Below are 22105 nucleotides of genomic sequence, written 5' to 3' on the forward strand. Positions count from 1 at the left end.
CATAAAAGCAACTATGTACATGTTTAGATACTCCTAGAATTAACTTGGCTTTTCAAATTATGCTCCTCATCCATGTAAACTCCATTCATTTTATTTGTAGGTCCCCAAGTTACCCCTGTGCTTGAGGCAACGAGTGTGGAGCAAAGCAAAGGTCCCAGCATGCAACCAAGCACAGAGCTCCCCCTGGACTACAGCACAGACCCAAACAAGGAGGAAGGTGTGGAGGAAGTCGGGAACACTGGAGTGCAGGAAGGAGAAGCATCCACCTGGGAGCTGAGTGGGGAGCCAAGTACTGAATCTACCCCTAAGCCAAGCACAGAGCCAAGCAAAGAACCAACCCAGATGTCAACCACTGAAATATCCAGTAAGACCCATTTTGTCTCTGATTGTCCATGTTATTATTATCCAAATGATGTTATTCCAGTGCATCTATTTTCCTGCATGAATGGGGCAAGATATAAAAAAACCTGATTTTCCTTGCAGTCTGTTTCTGGCAAGGAATCTGGCATGCCAGAGATCTAGCCACCTTCTGTTCCTCTCCTTCTTCCAAAAACATAAAGAAATTGCCAGTTATGGAGAAGGTGGTGAGACTCCTTAAGACAAATTTTGTTATTATGAATAAGTGCATTTTACAGCTGTATGTGAAGTGAGGAGGTCACACCTTCCTCCTTCATGAAAGAGGTTTCTCTTGTGGATTTAGTTAATGCTAGCTTATAAGGTGAATTCCTAATGTGAAAAAAAAAAGCAACAAACACAAAAAACCCCCAAACAAACAACAAAAACAAACAAACAAAAAACCCCACCAAAAAAAAAAAACCCAAACCACTCTATATGGTGCAGTTTCATTGTTATGAAGGCCCGTGGTCTGCCTGAGTGATATTTCACTCTGGTGAACCTCACCTCTGAAAAGATGAGCCAACTACCCTCTACAGAAGAAAAATCTGAAGGAGTCAGAAATTCTGTGACTGCAAATCAGCAGAGGGTCTGTCGTATCATCCATCCATATGGAGGTTTTATCTGCAAGGAGGCTGTATGACGCAAAGACCTTATCTCAGTGTTACATTTGAAGGCTCTGTCTACCCTTTGTCCCCTAGAGCTATCAGCAGGTTCTCCAGAGCTCACAGCAGGGCACAGAGCATGCAAAGGGATACACTGAAGAATTACTTCCCCCCCATCCTCACCAATTCCTGCCATGCTCTATTGTGGCTAGAATATGACACTTACTTAACCTTCCATATTCCTTTACTCCTATTCACATCAGCTGCCTCATCTTTTGAGAGTGTTTTCTCTTGGAAACATTTCCTTTGAAATGTTTTTGCTTTGTTTCTGCCACTTATTTCAACAGCATTTCGGGCTATGTCTGTGCTAGGAAAACTGGAAATTATAGAATCATGTCCATTCTGGTCTCAGACAATGGAGCAACTTGTGACATTAGGCAGCACCACTACCACCAACATAACAAGGAAGTGCTACAGTAGAATTCCCTGAGCTCGCTGTAAACTTTCACCCTCATTACTGTTACCATCAGAGCAGTGTTGAGAGCACAAATGCTTCAGTAAATGGATGTGATGAACCTCAGCAAAAAATACTATCAAGCAGTCATGCCACTTGTTCCTCTAGCCCCTGCATTTTGTTACCTACATTGTAGCATAAACTTCTATGCCCTTTATTTATCTCCATGTTTCTCATTACCACAGTGAGCTGCTTTATCATGCACTCAGCCTTATTAATGAATAAGGGGACGCAACTTCATTATCAGATATTAATTATTTTGGCTTGCTTTTGAGATACTTTTTTTTTTGGTGCTGATTTTGTCATTCTGGTATTCTGGTATTTGGAGTTGTTTGGTTTTGTTTTGTTGGGTTTTGGAGTTTTTTTGAGAGGAATGTCTTATGTAAGACATTATAAGTGAGGATCTTTTAAACGGACAGAAGGATCTTCCAAATGATGAAGGCCTGAGGAAGTGTTGGGGTTTTTTTGCTTGTTCTTTACAACTGTTTATATAGAACAATCTTAATTTCCATAGCGTTCGTAGGAAACAATTTGCAGAGCCCCAAAGTTAAGATTCCAAGCAGCTCTGTCACGCTTTGTAGTATTTTTACATTCACTCTTTGTAGTAGTTTTACATTCACTCTTTGTTTTTACTCTAGAATAAACCTCAGCATTAAATCTTGATGGAAAAGCAAGAGCCACAAGCACCTACAAGAGGTGATTTCATGAAAAAAAGAACACACATATGGTGCCTGAAGCAAGCTGGATGGTGGAGCATTGCCTAGAACTACAGCTTGCAGGAGAAGTGTAACCATAGCCTTCAGTTCAAGAAGCAACTCTTGCTTACTTTACTAGGTTAATTAGGTAACAGATGGACTGTGCTGTTTTGCTTGCATAACAACCTGAAATAAAGAATGTCATTGCAACTACGTGCTTTGTCATTATTGTAAATCCTTTCCTTGCTCTTCTTTAACAAAAAAGATTTTAGGGTTTTTTTTCTAGGTTTCCTCTCAAACATATTTCAGAAAAGTGATCCTTGTGTTTTCTTGTTTTATTACCGTTGTGACCAAGCCTACGTTCAGTTTTCAGGAACTAGGAACATGGTTGTGAAAGGACTTTCAGACAGGCTCCAGAAGCAGTCTGCTGAAGTCATCAGAGGAGGGGGACAGTTTGAAACACAAACCACTATTTAGCTCATTAACCTGCCACAGAAAAACATTTTTACACAACTGTGGCTGCAACACACAGAACTACCTCTGAGTGTTTTCATGGCTTGCAGGTGCAACAACTAGTCATTTATCTGCAAATTTTATCTGCAAGAACAACAGTAAGTAAAGAACATGCGCAGCTGTGTCCACAAGTAAGTTTGCTTTTGACAAAACCTTGGAAGACAAATTAGAAACATGAATGTATAAACAACTTAACTTACCTATTTATTTCTTATATAAGATCCAAGTGCTTTCTACTGCCTGGCATCAATCATAGCATTCCTTGTTTGGTATCCCTACTGCTGGAGAAAAGAGAGCAGGCTGGGTGCTGCACAGAACAAAGATGCTGGCCCTCCTCAGAGGCTACGGAGCCATACAGAGATAACGTAAAATACATTAAATGCACCAGAAGAACAAGGAGCCCCAAAACAGTTCAGGAATCCATCTTTGCCAAGGAACTTAATACTGGCAAATTTAATGAAAAAAATAACCAAACAAAATCCATTGCAGCAAGGGAGAAGTCTCCATATCCTGGAGTGCCTGCTACAGACAAAGCAGTCGTGTGATAATGGAAGAGAGGATAAGCAGCCCTGGATTTCCATTCTTTTTCAACTTCATTTCAAACATTATTTGCTCTCTTCTATTTACACATTTGTAAAGTCAAAAAGAAGGGAAGTCCAATGTCTGATACCCCATTTGTAAAATTTAGTAGAAGCTATCTAAATGCACCAAACCAGAACACTGGTTTATGTATGTAGATGACCAGTATCTTGGAAGGCAACAAAAAAGCCACCAAATATTACAATCAAAACACATTTTGGTTCCAAACCAGCATTCGGTTTCAGGTTTCAACTTCTGCACTTCTGTTTGACCAATAATCCAGAAAACCAGTGAAGATAAAAATAGCTTAAAAAACCCAACAAAAAAACCCAAGTAGAACCTCCCCATTCTGAGCTTTCAATAGCACCATGCAACAGGAGACACAAAATAACAATAAATAACCTTCAAGCTACACATTGGCACACAGCTAATTTTGAGAGCTTTGCTGTCCTCAAATACTGCTCATATTATCGGTGGAAATTGCTAAGAGAAAGAAAACGGGCTCAGTAACAAAAACTGTGCTGGGCAAAAATGGCTGGTAACGAAAAAAATCACCACACGGTGGCTCCAAATGCAGAGGCTTTGGAGCAGAGTTGCATTTAATGTTCATACAAAACTATGGCTACAAAACAAGTCAGCTAGCTCTGCAGGAGTGAGGAAATGCAGCAAACAGAGCTCACCCACTTAATCTAGGCAACACAGAGGTTACTTGCTTTTAGGTACTTTCTCTGGGTCAACTACCACGTAAAAACCGGGTCACTGCCCTCTCATCCGTGGTTTGGAGAAACCTCTTTAAGATTGTGCCCAAAACGATATTCAAGGCAATATTCCAAGCGTATCACATGGGATACAGCAAGGAGAAGAATGGAAACCCACTTCTTAGAGTGATGGCAAGGAGTGGAATAAAAGCAGCTCTCACCCATTTACTCATTCAAACCACTCATCGGAGTGAAAAGGCTGCAAGGAAATTAAAAGTAACTTAAACAATACAAAGGATTAGCTCTTAAAAGGCCACAAAGGATTAGTTCTTAAAAGGCCATTATGAATTATCGTGCATAAGTGCACTGTTAGTATGCGCTCAGCTTTAAATATAATCCTGGAAGATTGTAAAATAGATTGATCAGTGATAAAACTGTTAGCTGTCTGCAGGCACCTCAGCTTTTAAAGCTCTGAGTTGCAAAAAAAAAAAAAAAGAACCCTCTCTCCCTCCCAGGTTGTTTGTTCATAAATTATTCCTAGGAGGTTGCTTGTACCTTTTTTCAGGACTTTTGATACCAAAAACACAGTGTTGAGAAACACAGTTCTTATTCTCCACAGACAGCCTCTCCCATCTCTACTCCCACACCTACTGCAGAGGAAAAACACCACAGAGGTGACCAGAGTAATAGCTCTCATGGCAGAAATTAAAGACACCTTTCCTTCTAGCTGTTTATAGCACTGTAATGTTGTGCTCTGGTAAATCCACCACCCCATGATGAAGCACAATCTCCCTAATAAAATCTCCTGTATGATGAAGCTCGCGCCGTTAACTACTAAGACAGACTTGCATTCCTGCAGCACAGCCAACGTGTTCTTTCTAATGTATTTATACTGGAAGAACTTCCAGGAAAATTACTGGATGCAGTGGGGGATGTATCCTGCCACAAGGTTTCATTACACAGAGTTAGACGGCAGGGAAAAGGTAATTTTTTTGTTAGAACAACTCACTGAGGGAGACTTGTGAAATGGGCAGGTATAAGACTGGATGCTGAAACAGCAAAAAACAAAATCCAGTTCTACCCATCTTAACTAAAACCCAGGAACTACCCCAGCAACCAGCAGAAATGAGGAGTGGGTGAAGAACAGACTGCCCTCTGCTTTGTTAGCTGTAAAGACATGCAGCATGTGGATACTGCTGACAACTCGTAACACCTTACTACACACGCACAGTACAGAGCAGAGCAGGAGTCGAACTAACAAGCAAACTTTTCCTCCTTGGAGCATAAATTTTTTCAGATGGAAGAGGGATGCAGACTGGTTTTGCTGGCATGCCAGTATCTTCACATCAGTGCTGGAGTATATGAGAGTACTGGAGACAGAAATAGCTAGAGACTATGGCTAAGGGCAGCACTGCAGCTACTTTGTACTGCAGGAAGAAATTTAGAGTGGACTGGCAAGAGGCAAGGGAATGTTCTTTGCCTGAACTGTAAGCTGCATAATAATGCTGTCTTGTTCAACAACAGGCTATAAATTATTCAGTGGGTATTTCTTCCCTGGACCTGATAAAAGGCATAGCTCAAGGCCAGAAGTTTCACTCTGACGTTGCAAAAATTTCCAAAAGGAATCTGATGCAGGTTAACACCACAAAGCAAGTGCTGCCATTACAGCACACAGAAAAACATTACTTACAAAACAGCAACCCTCTCCTGGAAAATAAAAGAAATTGTAGTTTATTCTACACCATGAGTAAAACCAGCAATTACACCACCAGTGAAAAAGCTTCTCTCTACTATAGGCAAACAACCAATTAACAACACACCACAAGCATCCTCCTCCACCCTGACAACACTAAAGGACCTATGAAGCTTTGCTTCAGGTAATCCACAAACAACAGAGCCAAGTTCAAGTTCACCATGAGTCCTTAGCACAGAGCTCACTAGTATCAAAAACTACCTAGGTGCAGGCTCAGTTTAGGAAGACTCTGTCATCCAAAGCACCCAAGCTGGGTTTTTTTACCCAGCAAAAGGTAAGAGAAAAGGGAAGCAAATTTGCCTCCTTGATCTGCTACCAAAGGCTGTCCAGTTTGGCCCAAGGCTCTCAACATATGAGCATCAATAAAATCCCATTTCAACTGATTTTATGGGAGTTTTAAAGCTGTTTCCCAATTCAACCTAACATGGTATACATACAGACGTTCCTTTCAGAAAAAGAAGAAAGGCTTAACTTGGTTTTCTGTTCATTGACTACTAGTCACGTTTTCAGCAAACAGAACACAGCCAAAAAGGCATAGGGCTCTAAACAAGGTACCTCTAACTCAACTAAAAATTTGGTTGAACAGGATAGGGGAAAGAAACATTTAAGTTCCACAGAAGTCAAGTCTGAAGTCCGTCTAAGGTGCTGAATTTCATCTGTCTGAAGTGGACAAAGATGACAAGGGCACAACAGCAACTGTGCTTTTACTTAACTTTTTAATAGGGATGGATACAATTAATATACTGTAAGCCAGTTAACAATTTTCACTGAAATCTTATTACCTTCCTGAATAAATTAATGCTCAGCTGAACAAAAAAACCAGCATGAATTGAGTGAAGATACTACAAATCCTTCGAGGAACCCTTCCACTGCTACAATTACTGGTTTCACTGATGCACACCCAAAAATGTATGATGATGACTGTTGCTCTCTTCTTTCTCCAAATGCCTCTACTGCAGCAGCTGCAACACTTCAATGGTGACTCATTTAATGACTTAGAGTCCATTATCAGGCGGGCAGCTCTTTGGTAAAGGTGTGGCAACAGACTCTTTGCTTTCTGTCAGTGCTCGCGGCTGATGGACAAAAACGCTGAACTTGACACCTTGGTTAGCTGCTGCCCTCACAAAACCACTATTTGCGGTCATAGTGATGGCTTTTAAAGTGTCTCCTGTCCCAAAAATGGTTAAAGAGCGGCTGTTGATTTTAGAACTAGCCACGAGTCCTAAGGCACGGTCAGACGGCTGATCTGGCACCACATTGATTCTTTTCACGAGCAGCGCGGCTCGCTCCTTCTCCCCAGGTCCTCCCAGCGTTTCCAAGATGGACTGAAAATCTCGGACAGCAGATTCACAGGCAAAGAGCTCCTTCCCCTCCATGAACTCCTCCAGCTGAGGCAGGACTCTCTCTCTCCTTTCCTGAGCTGCTTGCTCAGTCAGCACTTTTTCTTTGAAGATGAAGTAGCAGCCACCATAGCTCAGGGCAGAGACGTAGGTTATTAAGGTAGTGATGTCCAAGTTAACTCTATTGCACACATTTACCTTGATCTGGGTAGGAAAAGCAATGCTGGCCACCAAATTCTCCCGGTCTACTCTGGTCACCTGCAGGAGTTCAGGGCCTTCTTCATCTGATTCACTGGCACTAAGGTGCTGGTTTTCCGTAGATGGCTCTGCCATTGAGTTCACAGCCACAACGTCTCCTCGCACAGATATTCCCATCTCCTTGAGTGTCTCTGCCATAGGACTGGACACGCTGTTGTAGAATGCAAAGATGATGTGGGGATTGCTGTACTCCACCGGCTGCTGACGGCTCGCCTGCAGGAAGTCCTCTGCCTGCTCAATAACGCTTTTGTCACCATACTGGCCTCTCCCCAGCCAGATGTTATGCAGAGCCTCTGCCTTCCGACCAATGGCCTTCACCCACGTGTGACCTCCATTGGCGACAACATCTACCACCAGTGTTTGCTTTTCCCCAAACCTGTCCTCGTAGGCAAAGACATGGAGGACGCTGACAACATCCTCCAGGTTCTCTGCTGACTGAACAACGGCCTGGAGATGGGTAAGGTTTGTGCTCTGCAGATGGGATTCCTTGATGGCCACCTTCCCCGCCTCCACCTTGTGCAAGAAGTTTAGCTCAGCCTTCAGTTTGCCACATAGTTTTGCCCCACCTTCTATTCTCCTTTTCTGCAACTTGGAAAGGGCTTCTGCTCTCTCGATCAATTCTTTAGCAATGGCAATTCTTTCATTAAGCAGTGACTGCACAGACATGTTGGAAACATTATTCCTGTTAAGTGAAAGCAAAAGAGAAGATTGTTATTGCAGAGCCAAGAACAAAAACAGCCAAAGAAGTCTTTGCAACAGTATACACCAGAGTCGTGCAGCAGACTTAGTGCAGCAGCTATTGGCATTGTAAAGCACAAGCATCAAGAATCAGCACAAATCCCACCGAAGAGTTCACTCCCTTTCCTTCACCTCTAGGGGTCCAACTTACGGCCTCAGATCTCAGTTCTCGGCAAGGAAGAACAGCAGCCTTCAAGTCTCCAGACACACCTTGCGAGTTTTTGGTTGTTCCTCCTGTCTGTGAGTCCTTCACTGAGCTAGTCACTTAGAGAGATCTCAGCTCTCACGGGTCATGTGCAAAAGCTGCCATCCAGAGCAAAATCAGAGACGCTGCCAGTGGGATAAACAAATTCTGCCTCTCTCACCACAGTCACCATTAATAAAAGTCACCCACAGCGCTTACTGACATACACAAAAAAGGTGAAGTCTGGGTCCCAGCAAGTGTTTTAACACAGCACAGACAAAGGCCACTGTATTTCACAGGTACGGAGAGCCCAGCTCCACCCTCTCCAGCTTAGACTGCACAACTCAAGAGAATGAGCCGCTAAAAAACCTCCTGGCAAAGTTCCACCACGACAGACTACAGTTCATCATTCTAGAGCTAGGAGGACCTAGAAATCTCCCCGTTTTCTAGTTCTAATCCGGATTTACCGTGCTGCACCTGTTAAGTCAACTCCTTCACCTCTGCACCACTTGAGCACGTCTCCCTGAGGAAAAGGGTGACTGGAATTACTTCACCGAAGACGGGCTGGCTTTGAAAAACGTAGGATTCAACACCACAGCAAAAAAAAAACAAACACCAAACCAACCAGCATTTTTGTGACAAGCTTCACACAGCGGACACCAACCCCGGCACCCTGCAGAAGGGCACACACCGCCAGCGCTAACTGCTGCGGGCTTGGCCGGCAGCCGACCCCGCCGGGGTCTCCCCTTTCTCACCCAGAAAGCCCTAACGCCTTCCGGCACGGCCCCTCCAGGGCCGGGGGGCGGGGATGACAGTGAAGCCAGCCCCGGCCCGCCGCAGGCAGCCGCCGCACCCGGCACCGCACCCCGGCGTTCCCGCTCCGGCACCGCCCCCCCCCCCCCCCCGGGCCCGCCCCGCCGTCACGTGGGAGCGGCGCCGGGAGGCCGCGCCGCCATCTTGGCTGAGGGCAGGCTGCCCCCGGCGCTCGCTCGCCCCCCCGGCCCCGCTCCCCGGCCGGACCTCCTTGCCTCGCCCCAGCCCGGCGCACCTTCCCCCGGCAGGGCGGGCGGGCGGGCGGCTGCGCGGCCCCTGCTCCCCTGTGCCCTCCCGTGGCTAGCGGGGCGCGCCCAGCCCGGGGCAGCCTCGCCTCTCGGGAGGCTCGCGGGTCCCGCTGCCTGCCCCAGCGCCCGCAGCCCGTACTCACGACCCGGCGGCAAGAGCCGCGTCCCCCGGCCGCGGCAGCGGGCGTCCCGGGGCGGCGAGGTCCGGCGCAGCCCCTCCCCCGGCCGGCCGGGCGGGGACGGCCTCGCCCCCAGCCCTCCGCCCCCGCCCCGGCCCTTCCCTCCGCGGCCTGGCCGGGCACCAGCGTGCGCCTTTCGATCCCGGAGGGCCTTGACGGCGGAGTGAAGGCTCGGGAGGAGGTCAGAAGGGCCAGAGAGAAGTCAGCCCTGGGCTCGCGCTGCAGCGGGGAAGAAGCAGCCGCGGTTCGAGCCCAGCGTCGGCTCCGTGAAGTTCAAGCAAGAAAATCAAGCTGTGCTGAACTATTCGGTTGCGAAGTGTGCGCCAGGGTCCTGCCGGCTTGCCCGGAGCTCCTGCCCATTTCCAAGCCGTGGCCTCCAGCCTCTCTCGCCGTGCTGCAGGAACACTCCCTCAGCAGCCCTGGAGAACCTCCACCCTCCCGTTGCTACGGATGGCTGATTCCTAGAGCAATGATCTTGTCCAAATTGTTTCACAAAGCAAGAGTAAGCCAAAGCAAGCTGTAAGGGGTGTACTTGCACCTCCATCCCCTTGGAACCTCACCTTGCAAAATGGTGATACTCCTGACTTCCTTGGAGCAGATCCAGGACATGCAAATCAAGAACATCACCTCTTCCAGGTGGCTGCCCTAGGAACAAGAAAAATGAAGCAAAGTCTTTATTTCATGGTCAGCGTAAGTAATCAGGCTTGTAATTTGTTGTTTCTCACATCTGAACAGTGTTCATCCTCCTGATTCCCTTCACCCCACTTTATGCTGGGAGTGGTTTTACAAAATGTAAATAAAGCTATTAAATAACTAAAACCCAGTAAAAATAAAAATCACTTTTTGAAAATAGCCACCACAACCACTCAATTGCACTAGTATCTCTCACTCCTGAAGTGATTTTGTTGTTTGAGAAATACATCTGAAAATTACTATTTCCTTAAATTCCAAGGATTTTGAATGGGAAAAGATGAAAATTAGTTCCCTGCAGTTAAAGCATGCCCTTTAAATACCAGACAAAATTTAGTAACTAGTCTAGACATGCAGTCTGAGTATGGCAAAGTTTCCTTTCAGTACAGGATTAAGCAGTTAAAAAAAAACCTCCACACTCTAAATCACACCACCTTCCCCTTTAGAACAGCACAGTATCAAGGTCTCTCTGCCTACATCTAAGATTATCTAATTCTCTAAATAAAACCTGATTTCAAGATGTTTTGTATATTCTTTCCAAATTGCACCAAGTCCCATGAACTTTGATTCCCTGTAGAGCATAAGTACATCAAGGAGCTCCAGGAATCGGTTCTTAATGATGTAAAAACCATCTTGCTCAAGAATCAAATTAGGTGGCTCTCCCAAATGAGTAACTGACAATAAACCATTAGACTATGGGATAGACCTACTCTTCTCATTCCACACAAAGCATGGAGCCATTTAACATCACTGCAGAAACGATGATGGGGGCTATAAGGTCATCCCTCAGACAGGCAGCCTGTGGAGAGAAGTCTCAAAGGAAAGTTACAACTGATCATCATTTTGAAGCTTTTTGTCATAAAAGGAGTACTAATGGATAGTACTAGTGCCAGCACTCTCATCTTTCTCAAGGCACGCTTCTGTTTGTTCTCAAATGAAAAAGGTGCCACCATTTAATAACAGCCAGATACAATCATTTTACCAATTCAAACAGTTTACATTCCTAAAAGCACTGACAGAGGAAACCTTGTGCAAGCTGACATTCAGAACATCTGACAAATGTACTAACTTCACCTTGCCACCCATTTACAATGTTGGTCCATAACAACATGAAGTAAAACCAACACTGCTTCTGAACCACACACTTCAGTACCCTGTGTGGTAATGGTTCTGTCCCCTTACACAGTAGGGGCAAGTGGGGGGGAAAAACCCTCAATGTTTACATCAGTTACCAGGTAGCTGAAGGACAACACTTTCCTTACTCAGAACACAATAGTTTCTGTACAATGACAGAAGAGTTAGTACATTTGAGCTACCAAACCACAGGAAAAGATGGAAGATACTGTTTTTCACTTCCCTCCACCACCCGTAATACAAGTAAAATTCTATGGATGGAAGTTATTTTTAAAAACCCACAATAAAAAATGAACAACACAACAAAGCACACACCCCCCAACCTTAAAACATGTTTTTGTTTGTCCCATTGCTACCATCTTGAGAGTTAGATAGCATCATTTATTTGAAACTTGCTTTGGTTTCAACTATCCTTCACAGGACATTCTTTGTTAATCGTTTCTAGTAGGGGAGGCAATCAAGCTACTGCAGTTTGTGCTAACCCTTTTCTGACAAACCTAGCTGCCTTTTTTCATATATAAAACTACTTTAAACCGTATATAACATTAAAAAACCTGAATTAATGTGTATAAATATTCTAAATGGAAGATACAACATCATCAAGTCTTTGAGTTTCAGTTCCAAGTTGTTAATTTTCTCTAGAAGACGAATCAGAGCACAGATTGGTTTTCAGTGTAAAATACTCAAAAAGTAATCTGGACTAAGTGTTAATGGACCATTTGGACACAGCTTTTATTTCTGACATCGGGAAATAAAACCTCATTTACGGCATGCTTACCTAACGATAACAGAAAACATCAGAAGACAATTGGAAAGAACAGCTCAAGGAGCTTACACACTACTTGTTGAACACTAACTCATGCTTTGTATTTTCTTCATTAGTTATGGCTGGCTAGCATGTAACCTGTCACACTGCTCCCAAACGTGCTTAGCCTAATGTACAAGCAGAGTGATCCAGCTATCGCGCCCAGTTCATTAACAGTTTAACAATCAGACTGCTTTAAAAAAAAACACATCTGAAAACAGTAACTTAAAACAGCTGCAGACCAGATTACTTCTGCTGAAAGTACGTTTACTTATCCTGTTTCTTTTGCAGTAAATTTTGTTTCTGTATAACCTGAACAACTCTATACATTTAATAAATGTATTGATACATACACCCACACAGAATAATATTCATTCAAGCATCTAGTTCTGCACCTGTAAAAGTTGTGATGCATAAATTAAGTGCTCTATTCATTACTGCACCTTTAGAGTTGTCTTGCAAGTTGGAAAATACTTCAGCACAATTTGACAGATGTAATTACATTACATGTTCTCATTTTGCTTTATAAATCCTGTTGATTTTTATTGACGGCGATAAAGGCATTTACTTTTCAGTAAGTTATTACTTCCAGTATTTCTAACAAGATTTCAAGGCTGAAAAAGTGCAATTTGTAGGGCCACAAAAATAAACCAAGTAACAGTAAACAAGTTATTGAGACTCAATTACAAAGAGGGTCAAGAACTGAGATGCTCAAATAGATCACAGTTCATGCCTGAAATGGAAGACTGCTTCTGCCTCTTTGTGAAAGTACATGATCTTTCACACCAGATGCAACAATTTTTGGAAGTTACTTAATATTCAAACAACATTGCAAAGTGAAAAAATTATCCTGTCCACTCAAAATCTAACTTCTTTAAAAGAAGGTCTAACAGGAGTTCTTCATATATGTGGAAAATTCTGTTCCTCAACAATGAGGATACTGAAATCTCAGCTTTATTCAGATAAACAAGAGACACACAGACACCTTCCCCCAAAACAGTGGCCTTCAAATTTTATTCTTTAGCCTTTTTCAAGCTGTCATTGTAACTTGACATTTTGACAGTATTTCGTGTAGAAAGATTCCATGTATCAAGGGAAAGAATTACAGGTAGTAAGATTCCATGTATTACAATAGTGGGACTGTTGAATTTGCACCATTTAAAAAATCTCTGACAAACCATGTAGAAATAAGTATGCAAAAACTGCAAACAAAAACATTTAAGTAGCCAAAATTAAAAAGACCTTTGTGTGAATCACACAGTCTTGCTTGGTTTCTACTACGCTATTGCAGCCAAGTAGTCCTTAACCTCAGTTGGAGTGAGTCTCCTAAAACCAGCTTCATTACAGATGCCAACTTCAATGTTGTCTTCTGTCATTTGCCCTTCAAAGCTCTCCTATGAAAGAAAATACAGTTCAGTGAATCATATCAATGATCTCATAACAGTAAAAAACTTCTCTCTTAAACATTCTGCTAACCTTTAGTGTTAAGATAGCTGTATGAATCGCATCTTCCAGCTCCAAATCTTCATTGTATCTGTAAACAGAAGTCAGTGTATTTCAGCATGGGACAGATCTTTCCAAATCCTCGTAATCCTGAAGTTTCTAAAAACCCAAATACTACTAAAATCTTCCTGTTTGTCATAAAAATATTACTTGTAAGCACTGTGATATTAATAGTAAAAATAACTTGAAAAAACAAATAATGAAATAATTTCACTACGAGCTCTGGAGCCCCCAACACAAGAAGGACCTGGACGTGTTGGAACAAGTCCAGAGGAGGGCTGTGAAAATGACCAGAGGGCTGGAGCACCTCTCCTATGAAGACAGGCTGAGGGAACTGGGGTTCTTCAGCCTGAAGAAGAGAAGACTTCAGGGAGACCTTATAGCAGCCTTCTGGTGCCTGAAAGGGGCCTGTAAGAAGGCTGGGGAAGAGCTGTTCACAAGGGAATGTAAGAGCACAAGGGGTAATGGTTTCAAGCTAGAAAACGGTAGATTTAGGTTGGACGTAAGGGAAAAGTTCCTTAATAGGAGGGTGGTGGGTCACTGAACGGGTTGCCTAGAGAGGTGGTGGAGGCCCCATCCCTGGAGACATTCAAGGTGAGGCTTGATGGGGCTCTCAGCAATCTGGTCTAGTTGGAAATGTCCCTACTTATTGTCGGGGGGTTGGACTAGATGACCTCCAGAGGTCCCTTCCAACTCAATACATTCTATGATTCTACTTTTCCTCCTGACAGTGTATAGAACAAAATTTGTGCAAATATATTGAACATGTTTGCTGCACTGAAATAAATCTCCACAAACACAAAAGCTGGATTTCCTCTGTATGTGTAAATAAGCATCATGTCTTAAGTATTTTACACATTTGTTCTGATAATCTAAAAGTGCATTTTTATCTGTCTGTTCTACACGGAACGTGAACAAAAAGATACTATCATTTCAGGAAAGTATCAAATCCATTACCTTTTCTCAAGGAATGTTTTCCCATTGACGTAATTTTTTCCCATTGCTGTTGCTTTCCATGCAAAGTAAGCTCCCTGTAAAAGCAACGCTCTATTATAGTGTTTTATGTAACTCTGTGAAACATTAGGTATTCAATTACTTGGGAAAAAGTACAGCAGCAATTATTAAATTCCTGAATATTACCCCTGAGAATACAGAAGACTATTTGGGGTCACAATCAGACTAATTTTATGTGGAAAGAGATGCTATGAAAAATGGACAAAACATTTGTATAGAGCTCCACCGATCTTCATCCTCCCGCTACTTTGAAAGATTAAGTGATTAGCATAGTTTTGATTTGGGATTCACTAAACAGAAACAGTATGTTTGCCTTTGAGAATGAATACAGTCAGACCTTTCTTGAGGTTCACTCCATATATTCATATTTTCTTATTAAGTAACGTAAACTACCTGTTGCAAATCAGCCATCTGATTTCTCTTAGCTACTAGTAGAACATATAGCCATCACTTCTACTCTCTGCTCTAGCATGAAGACCATCAGCAGTTCCATGCCTCTGTCAAGGTGCCCTACACAAGGCACATTTTTTAATTTATTTTTTTTTTTTACACATTTGAGCATCGGGTAGTACCTCTGAAGCTTATCCATGACCACTACAGTCACCATGTTTTTTGTTTGATCTAGTGTTACAACTCTCACATGTATCAAAGGGTAGTTTTTCAGAAGTGCAGTGCAAAACACAGCAAATAAACTCACTTCCAATTAACCACTGTCATAAAATACTACAGTATATACATTCTATTTCACAATAACTTGCATTTAGTTTAGGGAACAATTATTTGAACAGCATAAACAGTCAATTTTTTTTTGTTTCTGGTTTGTCATACTTACAGATGGATCTGACTGAAATAAATAGGGCCGCCCTTCGTTCCAGCCACAGATCAGCAGTGATACACCAAATGGACGAACACCACTGCAGGCAAAAAAAACCCAAACAAACTAAATTACCACAGTGGATACCTGAAATTTATTCAATGAAAATAAACAGTAGCTAAGTTATTTTGCATGTGTTAATCCTCCCCTAAACGCTTCCCACCATCCCAGAGCTCTGATCAGAAATGACTAGTCAACCAACAGTACAAAACCAAAAACTCTGCTGCCTTGTTGGACAGGTTTGTTTGCAAGACAACCCTATCTCACCTGCTGCCAGCCCATGCTCTTCCTGCCAGCCCACTCTCTGGGGACATTCTCCACTGAAAAACTGTCTTTCTGACACCAAAAATCAAATCACCAGGTAGCTGTTATTTCTTACATTTAAACAACACCATCTTTATAAGTAACTTCAAAGTTCAGAAAAACACATACCCAGACTGCGTGTATTCCTGCATCACAGAAGCAATTCTCTGGACTAGCTGAGCTGTTGGAATGGGCTCATGGTAAACCAAGTAATATTGCTGGGCCAGCTTCCGAGCTCTGTGCACAAGTACTCTAAGAACAAAGACAAAATTAGTATGCCCAAGAAATTCCAACTAGTTGTTACAAGTAGAACTGAAAACTCATGATAAAGACTATGCTAAGGAGTCACACATCTGGCGTGACACCAATGTGAGAAAACACAGACTGTGCTGACTTATGTTCATCAACAGACTAATCTCTGAAATGCCGAAACTGAATCTAAGGTTGAATTACAATGCAGTTCATTCCCTAGTAATTCTTTAGATAGAAGGTTATGTGACAAGGTGCTGAACATATTCAGAAAAAACTGAATTTCATATCCAGTGTAATACCATTGAATATGATGCCATACACTTAGTAAGAAACAGCTAGTTGCTCTCGTTTCCTATGTTTCTTGTATGAAAATGAGTCTGAACAGCGACCAAACAAGTTGTAAATACCTGTAATCTGGACCCATACCGCTGTACACTAAGCCTATATGTTTGGTAATTGGTTCCACTTTGTGGACGCTCCTTTCATCATAAAGAATGGATTTCTGTTTCTTCTCAGTTGCCAACACCACTCCATTTGCAGCTGGAAAGGAACAAGATTTTTTTTAATATTAAACTGAAGTTATGGAAAGCAGTCAAAACACAAAAGTTTATCAGACTGTACAGAGTTTTGCTCCTCCCTATTTTAAAAAGCCCTTCAAATTTACAATCAGGCTAAATAGAGATACTTTGATGAACTCACCCAACATATGCTTTTATCTAAATATTTAATATTATTTAGTTAATAATTAAATATTTAAATTATATTTAAATAATCATACAGCTCCCATAATCCCATTCTAAAGATTCTGAAGCACATACTAATAATTGAGCAGCTGAAGTAGCTTTTTGTGCAATTTCTGTACATACGGACACACAGCTAGAGTTACTTACTTAAGAAACAGGAACACTTAAAGAAAAAAAAATAATAAAGTCTGCTTCTACCAGCTGAGCTGCTTCAAAATCACCTAAGCAGTTTTCATCTCCTAGCATGGAGCTCTGCACTTCCTTCCCGTATAAAAAAATACTGAGTTGTAGAAAAAAAAGCAGGCAACACTAAACCCACTAAAACATGTGAAAATCTGCCAGAAGAAAAACATGTCATAGAAGGCAGGATGAAGAAAGTTGCAGTATATAGTCCAAACTATTTTAGTTCTCTCAGAATCCTAAATCCTTGACTAAACAAGTAGTTATTTTATGAACATACCTTTAATCCCAACCGATGGAGCTCCTGCAGCCACTGCAGCCAAAGCATATTCAATCTGAACAAGCTTTCCAGAAGGACTAAGAAGTAAAATGCAGAAGTAAACCTAACATTATTCTGATATGCTCTTTTAGTCTATTTATACCTAGCATCCGTATATTCTAATAAAAAAAAAAAAAATAGCAAACAATAAAACCCCAAGCCAACACCAAAACAAAAAACCCCCAAGCCCAAAATCTCAAGATTCATAACAGCTTCTAAAAGAACTGGACTGGCTCAGTACAGAACTCACTGCTGCACTGTGCTACTGGGATACTCACACAGCACCTGCCTCCAACCCTGATGGAAGCTAATGTGTGGGATGGGGAGCAGCCAGTGAGATGCAGGCTGAAGGAGGACAAGTCCATTCTCCAACTTGATAGCATTTGGAACAAGTTCTCCACTCAGTAGGAAAACTCTTCAGAGCTATTAATGACTTTCTGCTGAAATGGCATTAGACCTGTGGTTTACAAGTTTTCAAGATGCTGCTGAAATCTATGAGCAAGGACATACAGCTACTTGCTTTGACTGATAACCACACATCAGGTCAATGGTACAAGACAGAAACAGCTTCCATTCCAGCCCCAGGTATTCCCACATCTTGTTTTAGTGATCCGTGTCATTCTGGTAATAAACACAGAATCATCAGAACAGAGCAGCAGGTGTTAGGCTGCCAAAGTAACTCATCCAGAATGAAGGGAATCGAGGGTCCCATTCTCAATCCCCAGGGAAAAGGACTGGATGAGGGATTTTGCAAGTGGGATCTATTCTCTGGCCTGTATTTCAGACGCTGCTGCTTTAATAGCTGCAAAAGTAAACTAGAATATTGTGTAACTCAGTGCTTAGAGGAGGTAAAATAAACAACAAAGCAAGCAATAACCTGCGTATAGTTAGTTATACACTGAGTAAACCGTGTAGAAAAGTGACAAAGTAATAATTCTAGCTTCTCCACTACAAAATACTAACAAACCAAACCAACAGTTTCCTGTGCCAGCAATTAAAGTATACGGAACATTAACAAAATATTTCAAAAGCCCTAACTAAAATAAATAATTCTAAGTGCAAGGAACAAGTGAATGAGGGAAAGCATAAGCAAGGGTATTCTGTTCTGTGTGCACATAAAATCAAATGGCTTCAGGATTCAGAGCATGTGGTGCTTCTGTACAGTACAAAAAGTTTGTAACTCCCTCAGGAAACTACTTAAAAAACTAGTAAAGGATCCAACCCATTTGAGTAAAGCAGGCATGTTTGGCTGCATCCATCCATTAAGCAGATTCTTTTCCTACTTTTAGATTGTGAACTGCTTCATTTCATTAAATGCAAGAAGACTGTAGTCACCTACTTGGCAATTACACAACATCATTGTCCTCGGAGGTTAAGAAGGCGCTTTACCAAAAGCACCACACAGATTCTTGCATTAAGTCCTTCTTTTCATATGTATAATTCTGGATAGCTTATTAGTTTCCTCAAAAAATGAAACAGAAAACAATTTCATTTTCTCCAAATTAATCCGAAGTGTAGGTGTTAGAGCAACACTTTAACAGAAACCACTCCAATGGCATATTCCTTTTGCCCATGTGAACATCCTACCTCTAGGCTCTGCACAACACAATGTGCAAGGACAGCACCGCTTGCCAGGTGCAGCAGAAAGGGAATTCAACTATTCAAAACTCATCTGAAGGTTTCTTTTATCCCCAAACCTGCTAAGCTCGATGTAAAGGAAGCTCTCAAGATACGGTATCATCCCGCATTTCCCATTAGTTCCGAATCGTCGTCCAGCCTAAAGCGTGTGCGTGGGGATCCTCAGTTTGCTACACCGCCTCACCGAGCGCTCGCTACGAGGCACTACCCAGAACGAGACAGACTTCAGGTCGGCCCCACAGCGACTTACAGCAACGAGAAAACACAAGCGGCGAGCGCACCCGGGCGAGGGCTCAGCGACACAGACCAGGTGGGACCAGGGACCCTCCCCGCAGCCTGTGCCCGCAGCCCCGCAGCTCACTAGGCCTCCCGGCAGCCGTGTGCCCCGCGTCGGGCGGAGGCGAAGCCCCCTGAGCCCCGCCGCCTTCCCGCTGCCCGGCTCCCGCCGCCCCCCCGCGCCCGCAGGCCCGGCTCCGCCGCCCCGCCAGGGAAGCCATGACTCTGCAAAGTCCCCACGCCGTCCTGCCCCGCCGCCGGAAGGCCGCTCCGGCCGGGCTGCGCGCCGCCCCCGTGCTGCCCCGGCGGCCCGCCCGCCGGGAGCCCCGCACCGCAGCCCGCCCGCCCCGCGCACCTGAAGGTGGTGAGGGAGAAGCTGTAGCCGCGCTCCGCCATCTTGGAGCCCACCCCGCCGCTCCCGCCTCTGCGCAGGCGCGGCCGCCGCCCCCGCCTCGTGCGCCGGGCCGCGGCCAGCGCTCTGATTGGCCAGGAGGCGGGGAAGAGCCGAGCATGCCGGGAAGCAGCGCCGGGCCGTCGGGGGACGCGATTGGCGCAGGGGCGAGCTGTGCGGCATGCTGGGAATTGAAGTCCTGGCCTCCGCCCCTCCGGCGCCGTGAGGCGCTCCGGGCACTCCGTTTCCCAGGAGGCTCCGCGGCAGGGGCGCATGCGCAGTGCGCCCCCGAAGGAGGGGCCGCCGGCCCCTCCTTGAGGCCTTGCGGGACGATGGCGGCGCTGGTGCTGGCCTGCCCTGCCCTGCCGGGCCTCCGCGCCCTCCTGCAGCGCTGCTGGGGGCGGCTGCGGCGCGGCGGCTGGCCGGGTCTGCCCGGGTGCCCGAGCCCGCCCTGGGGTAGGTCCTCTCGGCTGGAGGGCGGGGGTGGCTGCGGGGCTGCGGGGCCCGTTCTGAGCGGGGCGGCTGAGGGAGGGAGGGAGGGGGGGGTGGGGGCGGGAGAGGGTGCAGCCCTGGGGACACCGAGGGAACGGGGCGGGAGGAGCCGCCGGCCGCTCTTACCTCCTGGCGTTGGGAGCGTCTTGTTTCCTCGGCTGCGCGCGCCAAAACGGGGCTTGGGCGCAGTGAGCGACTTCTTGTTTTCCCTCCAGGGCCAGCGCTGGCTGTCCAGGCGCCAGCTTTTCTCCCGCGACCGCTGGACGAGCCCAGCGGCAGCTCCGAGGCGCCAGGCCTGCTAGATAGCATCCTGTGGATGGCGGCGCCGAAGAAGCGGCGCACCATCGAGGTGAACCGCTGCAGGCGGAGGAACCCCAGTAAGCTCATAAAAGTGAAGGTAATCACCACATTTCGGCAGGTTTGCCTTCTGATCGACTGCCAGTAACTTCCTGAATGGCAAAGAAGCCACGGAGTAAGGTTTATGCCAATTATTTCCCACCTCACTTCTTTTAGAGTATCCTTATCGTAGCACTTGATACTCCCGGATAAATCTTTTTGGAATTTGTTTATAAATAAGCTTTTAAAGGCCACTGTAATCTTCAAAATGCTTTATAACGGGTACATTCGTTGTGTGCAAGTAGCCTGTGGTTAAACAAACAGTGACAATTTAAGTGCAAGCCAATAAAATGTGCATTTTAGCTAAACTGCAGGCATGAACGGAAGAGGTCTGTAGCTTTTTTGCACCTAATTGGGTCAACAGGTTTTTAGTCCTCCAGACATCAGTAGGCATAATGATGTAGGTGTTTACTTCAAAGGCTGATTTTAGTAGTAATAGTCATGCTATAGTAGTAAGCATTTGACATAACCATACCTTGCAGAAAAACTACCTAGAATAATACATTTTTGAAAGGGCAATTGAGTTTCTCTGGCATTCAGTTGAATAATTTTTATTAGTTTGTGGTTGTTCTGTATTTCTTGTGTTGCTGTTGTTCAAAGTACAGTATTTCCTATTTTCCACTGTCTTCTTTTAGAGGAACATAGATGTTTGTCCCGAGTGTGGAAACCTGAAGCAGAAGCACGTCCTTTGTGGCTATTGTTATGCAAAGGTCAAAGCAGAAACACGGCTCATACGGATGGAAATAGGTAAAAAGGAAGGAGGACCATTTAATGCTCCAACAGTAGAGACTCTTGTCCTTTATGATGGAGAGAAGCCCACAGAAAAAGACGAAGGCAAACGGATCATTGAAAGAGCCAGGAAACGTCCATCTTGGTTTGTCCAAAATTGATGCTGTTCAACTGTAGCTAACAAAAACAGTTGCTGTGGCAAGAAAGATGGTGATTTTCAAGAATGTTTTCCTTCTTTTGTTCACTCAATGTTGAGACAGAAAGTCTATGAACTTTTGGGAAGCCTATTAGAATCGTGTCATGCCAGCTGGTGTTGCAGTCATTTGTTGTTTCTGTAGCAGGCAGTGGGCACTGCTGCTCAGTGATACGTCATAGTAGTCAACAATTAAAGAGAAATCAGGATCTACTTTGGGTTTGGACATCTGCATACAGTATACTGAATAATTTGTGTGCTAATGTTCTATTCTGGTTTTGTAAATAACTTTTTTTTTTAACAAAGGAAATACATTCACAGGTGTTAAAATAAAGTATGTTAAGTTTCCCAGGGAAACCTGCTTCCTGGTTTTGACTGCTGCTCTTTTGGAGGGGAAAAAAAAAGGGGAAGGGGTAGAAAGTTCAAAACCAATCTTGATTAGATGCAAAGGATATTTACAAAGAAAGATACAGTTATTTTGTTATTTCCAAGGCTCTTAACAGAATCTCGCTTAACTGGATCTCTCCACAAGTCTGCTGTTTGAGATACTCTATGATATCCCTGTTTCTGAGCAAAATAGTGGTTGTCATTATGTATTTGCACTTCTGTACCAGACAGAAGGTTGTTTCTTGTTGTCAGTATACAAAAAAATTTTCTGTTTTA

General features: G+C 44.0%; 3 protein-coding genes across 10 annotated transcripts; 1 reads left to right on the forward strand and 2 right to left on the reverse strand.

Moving 5' to 3' along the window:
- Positions 1–6447: 6447 nt before the first annotated feature.
- Positions 6448–10154, reverse strand: C2H7orf25 (chromosome 2 C7orf25 homolog). Of its 8 annotated transcripts, none has more exons than XM_051609624.1 (3): positions 9475–9570; positions 8738–8793; positions 6448–8030 (listed from the first exon to the last, which is right to left on the reverse strand). In XM_051609624.1, exon 3 carries the CDS (start codon positions 8012–8014, stop codon positions 6746–6748), a length of 1269 nt encoding a protein of 422 aa, XP_051465584.1. In that variant the 5' UTR covers positions 8015–8030; positions 8738–8793; positions 9475–9570; the 3' UTR covers positions 6448–6745. The 8 variants fall into 8 exon arrangements, with proteins under 8 accessions (XP_051465584.1, XP_051465583.1, XP_051465581.1 ...); XM_051609623.1 differs by having other exon boundaries at positions 8748–8793; positions 9471–9531; XM_051609621.1 differs by having other exon boundaries at positions 9471–9531.
- Positions 10155–13125: 2971 nt separating this feature from the next.
- PSMA2 (proteasome 20S subunit alpha 2) lies at positions 13126–19675 on the reverse strand. The gene is made up of 8 exons (XM_051609628.1): positions 19597–19675; positions 17289–17365; positions 16493–16625; positions 15963–16085; positions 15489–15570; positions 14600–14673; positions 13616–13673; positions 13126–13533 (listed from the first exon to the last, which is right to left on the reverse strand). The coding sequence occupies exons 1-8, from the start codon at positions 19635–19637 to the stop codon at positions 13417–13419; spliced, it is 705 nt and encodes a 234-aa protein (XP_051465588.1). The 5' UTR covers positions 19638–19675; the 3' UTR covers positions 13126–13416.
- Positions 19676–19936: 261 nt separating this feature from the next.
- Positions 19937–21799, forward strand: MRPL32 (mitochondrial ribosomal protein L32). Its single transcript, XM_051609629.1, has 3 exons — positions 19937–20088; positions 20340–20521; positions 21156–21799. The coding sequence occupies exons 1-3, from the start codon at positions 19965–19967 to the stop codon at positions 21408–21410; spliced, it is 561 nt and encodes a 186-aa protein (XP_051465589.1). The 5' UTR covers positions 19937–19964; the 3' UTR covers positions 21411–21799.
- Positions 21800–22105: the final 306 nt, after the last annotated feature.

This window comes from Apus apus, chromosome 2 (genome assembly GCF_020740795.1).
Source record: "Apus apus isolate bApuApu2 chromosome 2, bApuApu2.pri.cur, whole genome shotgun sequence".
Classification (NCBI taxonomy): domain Eukaryota; kingdom Metazoa; phylum Chordata; class Aves; order Apodiformes; family Apodidae; genus Apus; species Apus apus.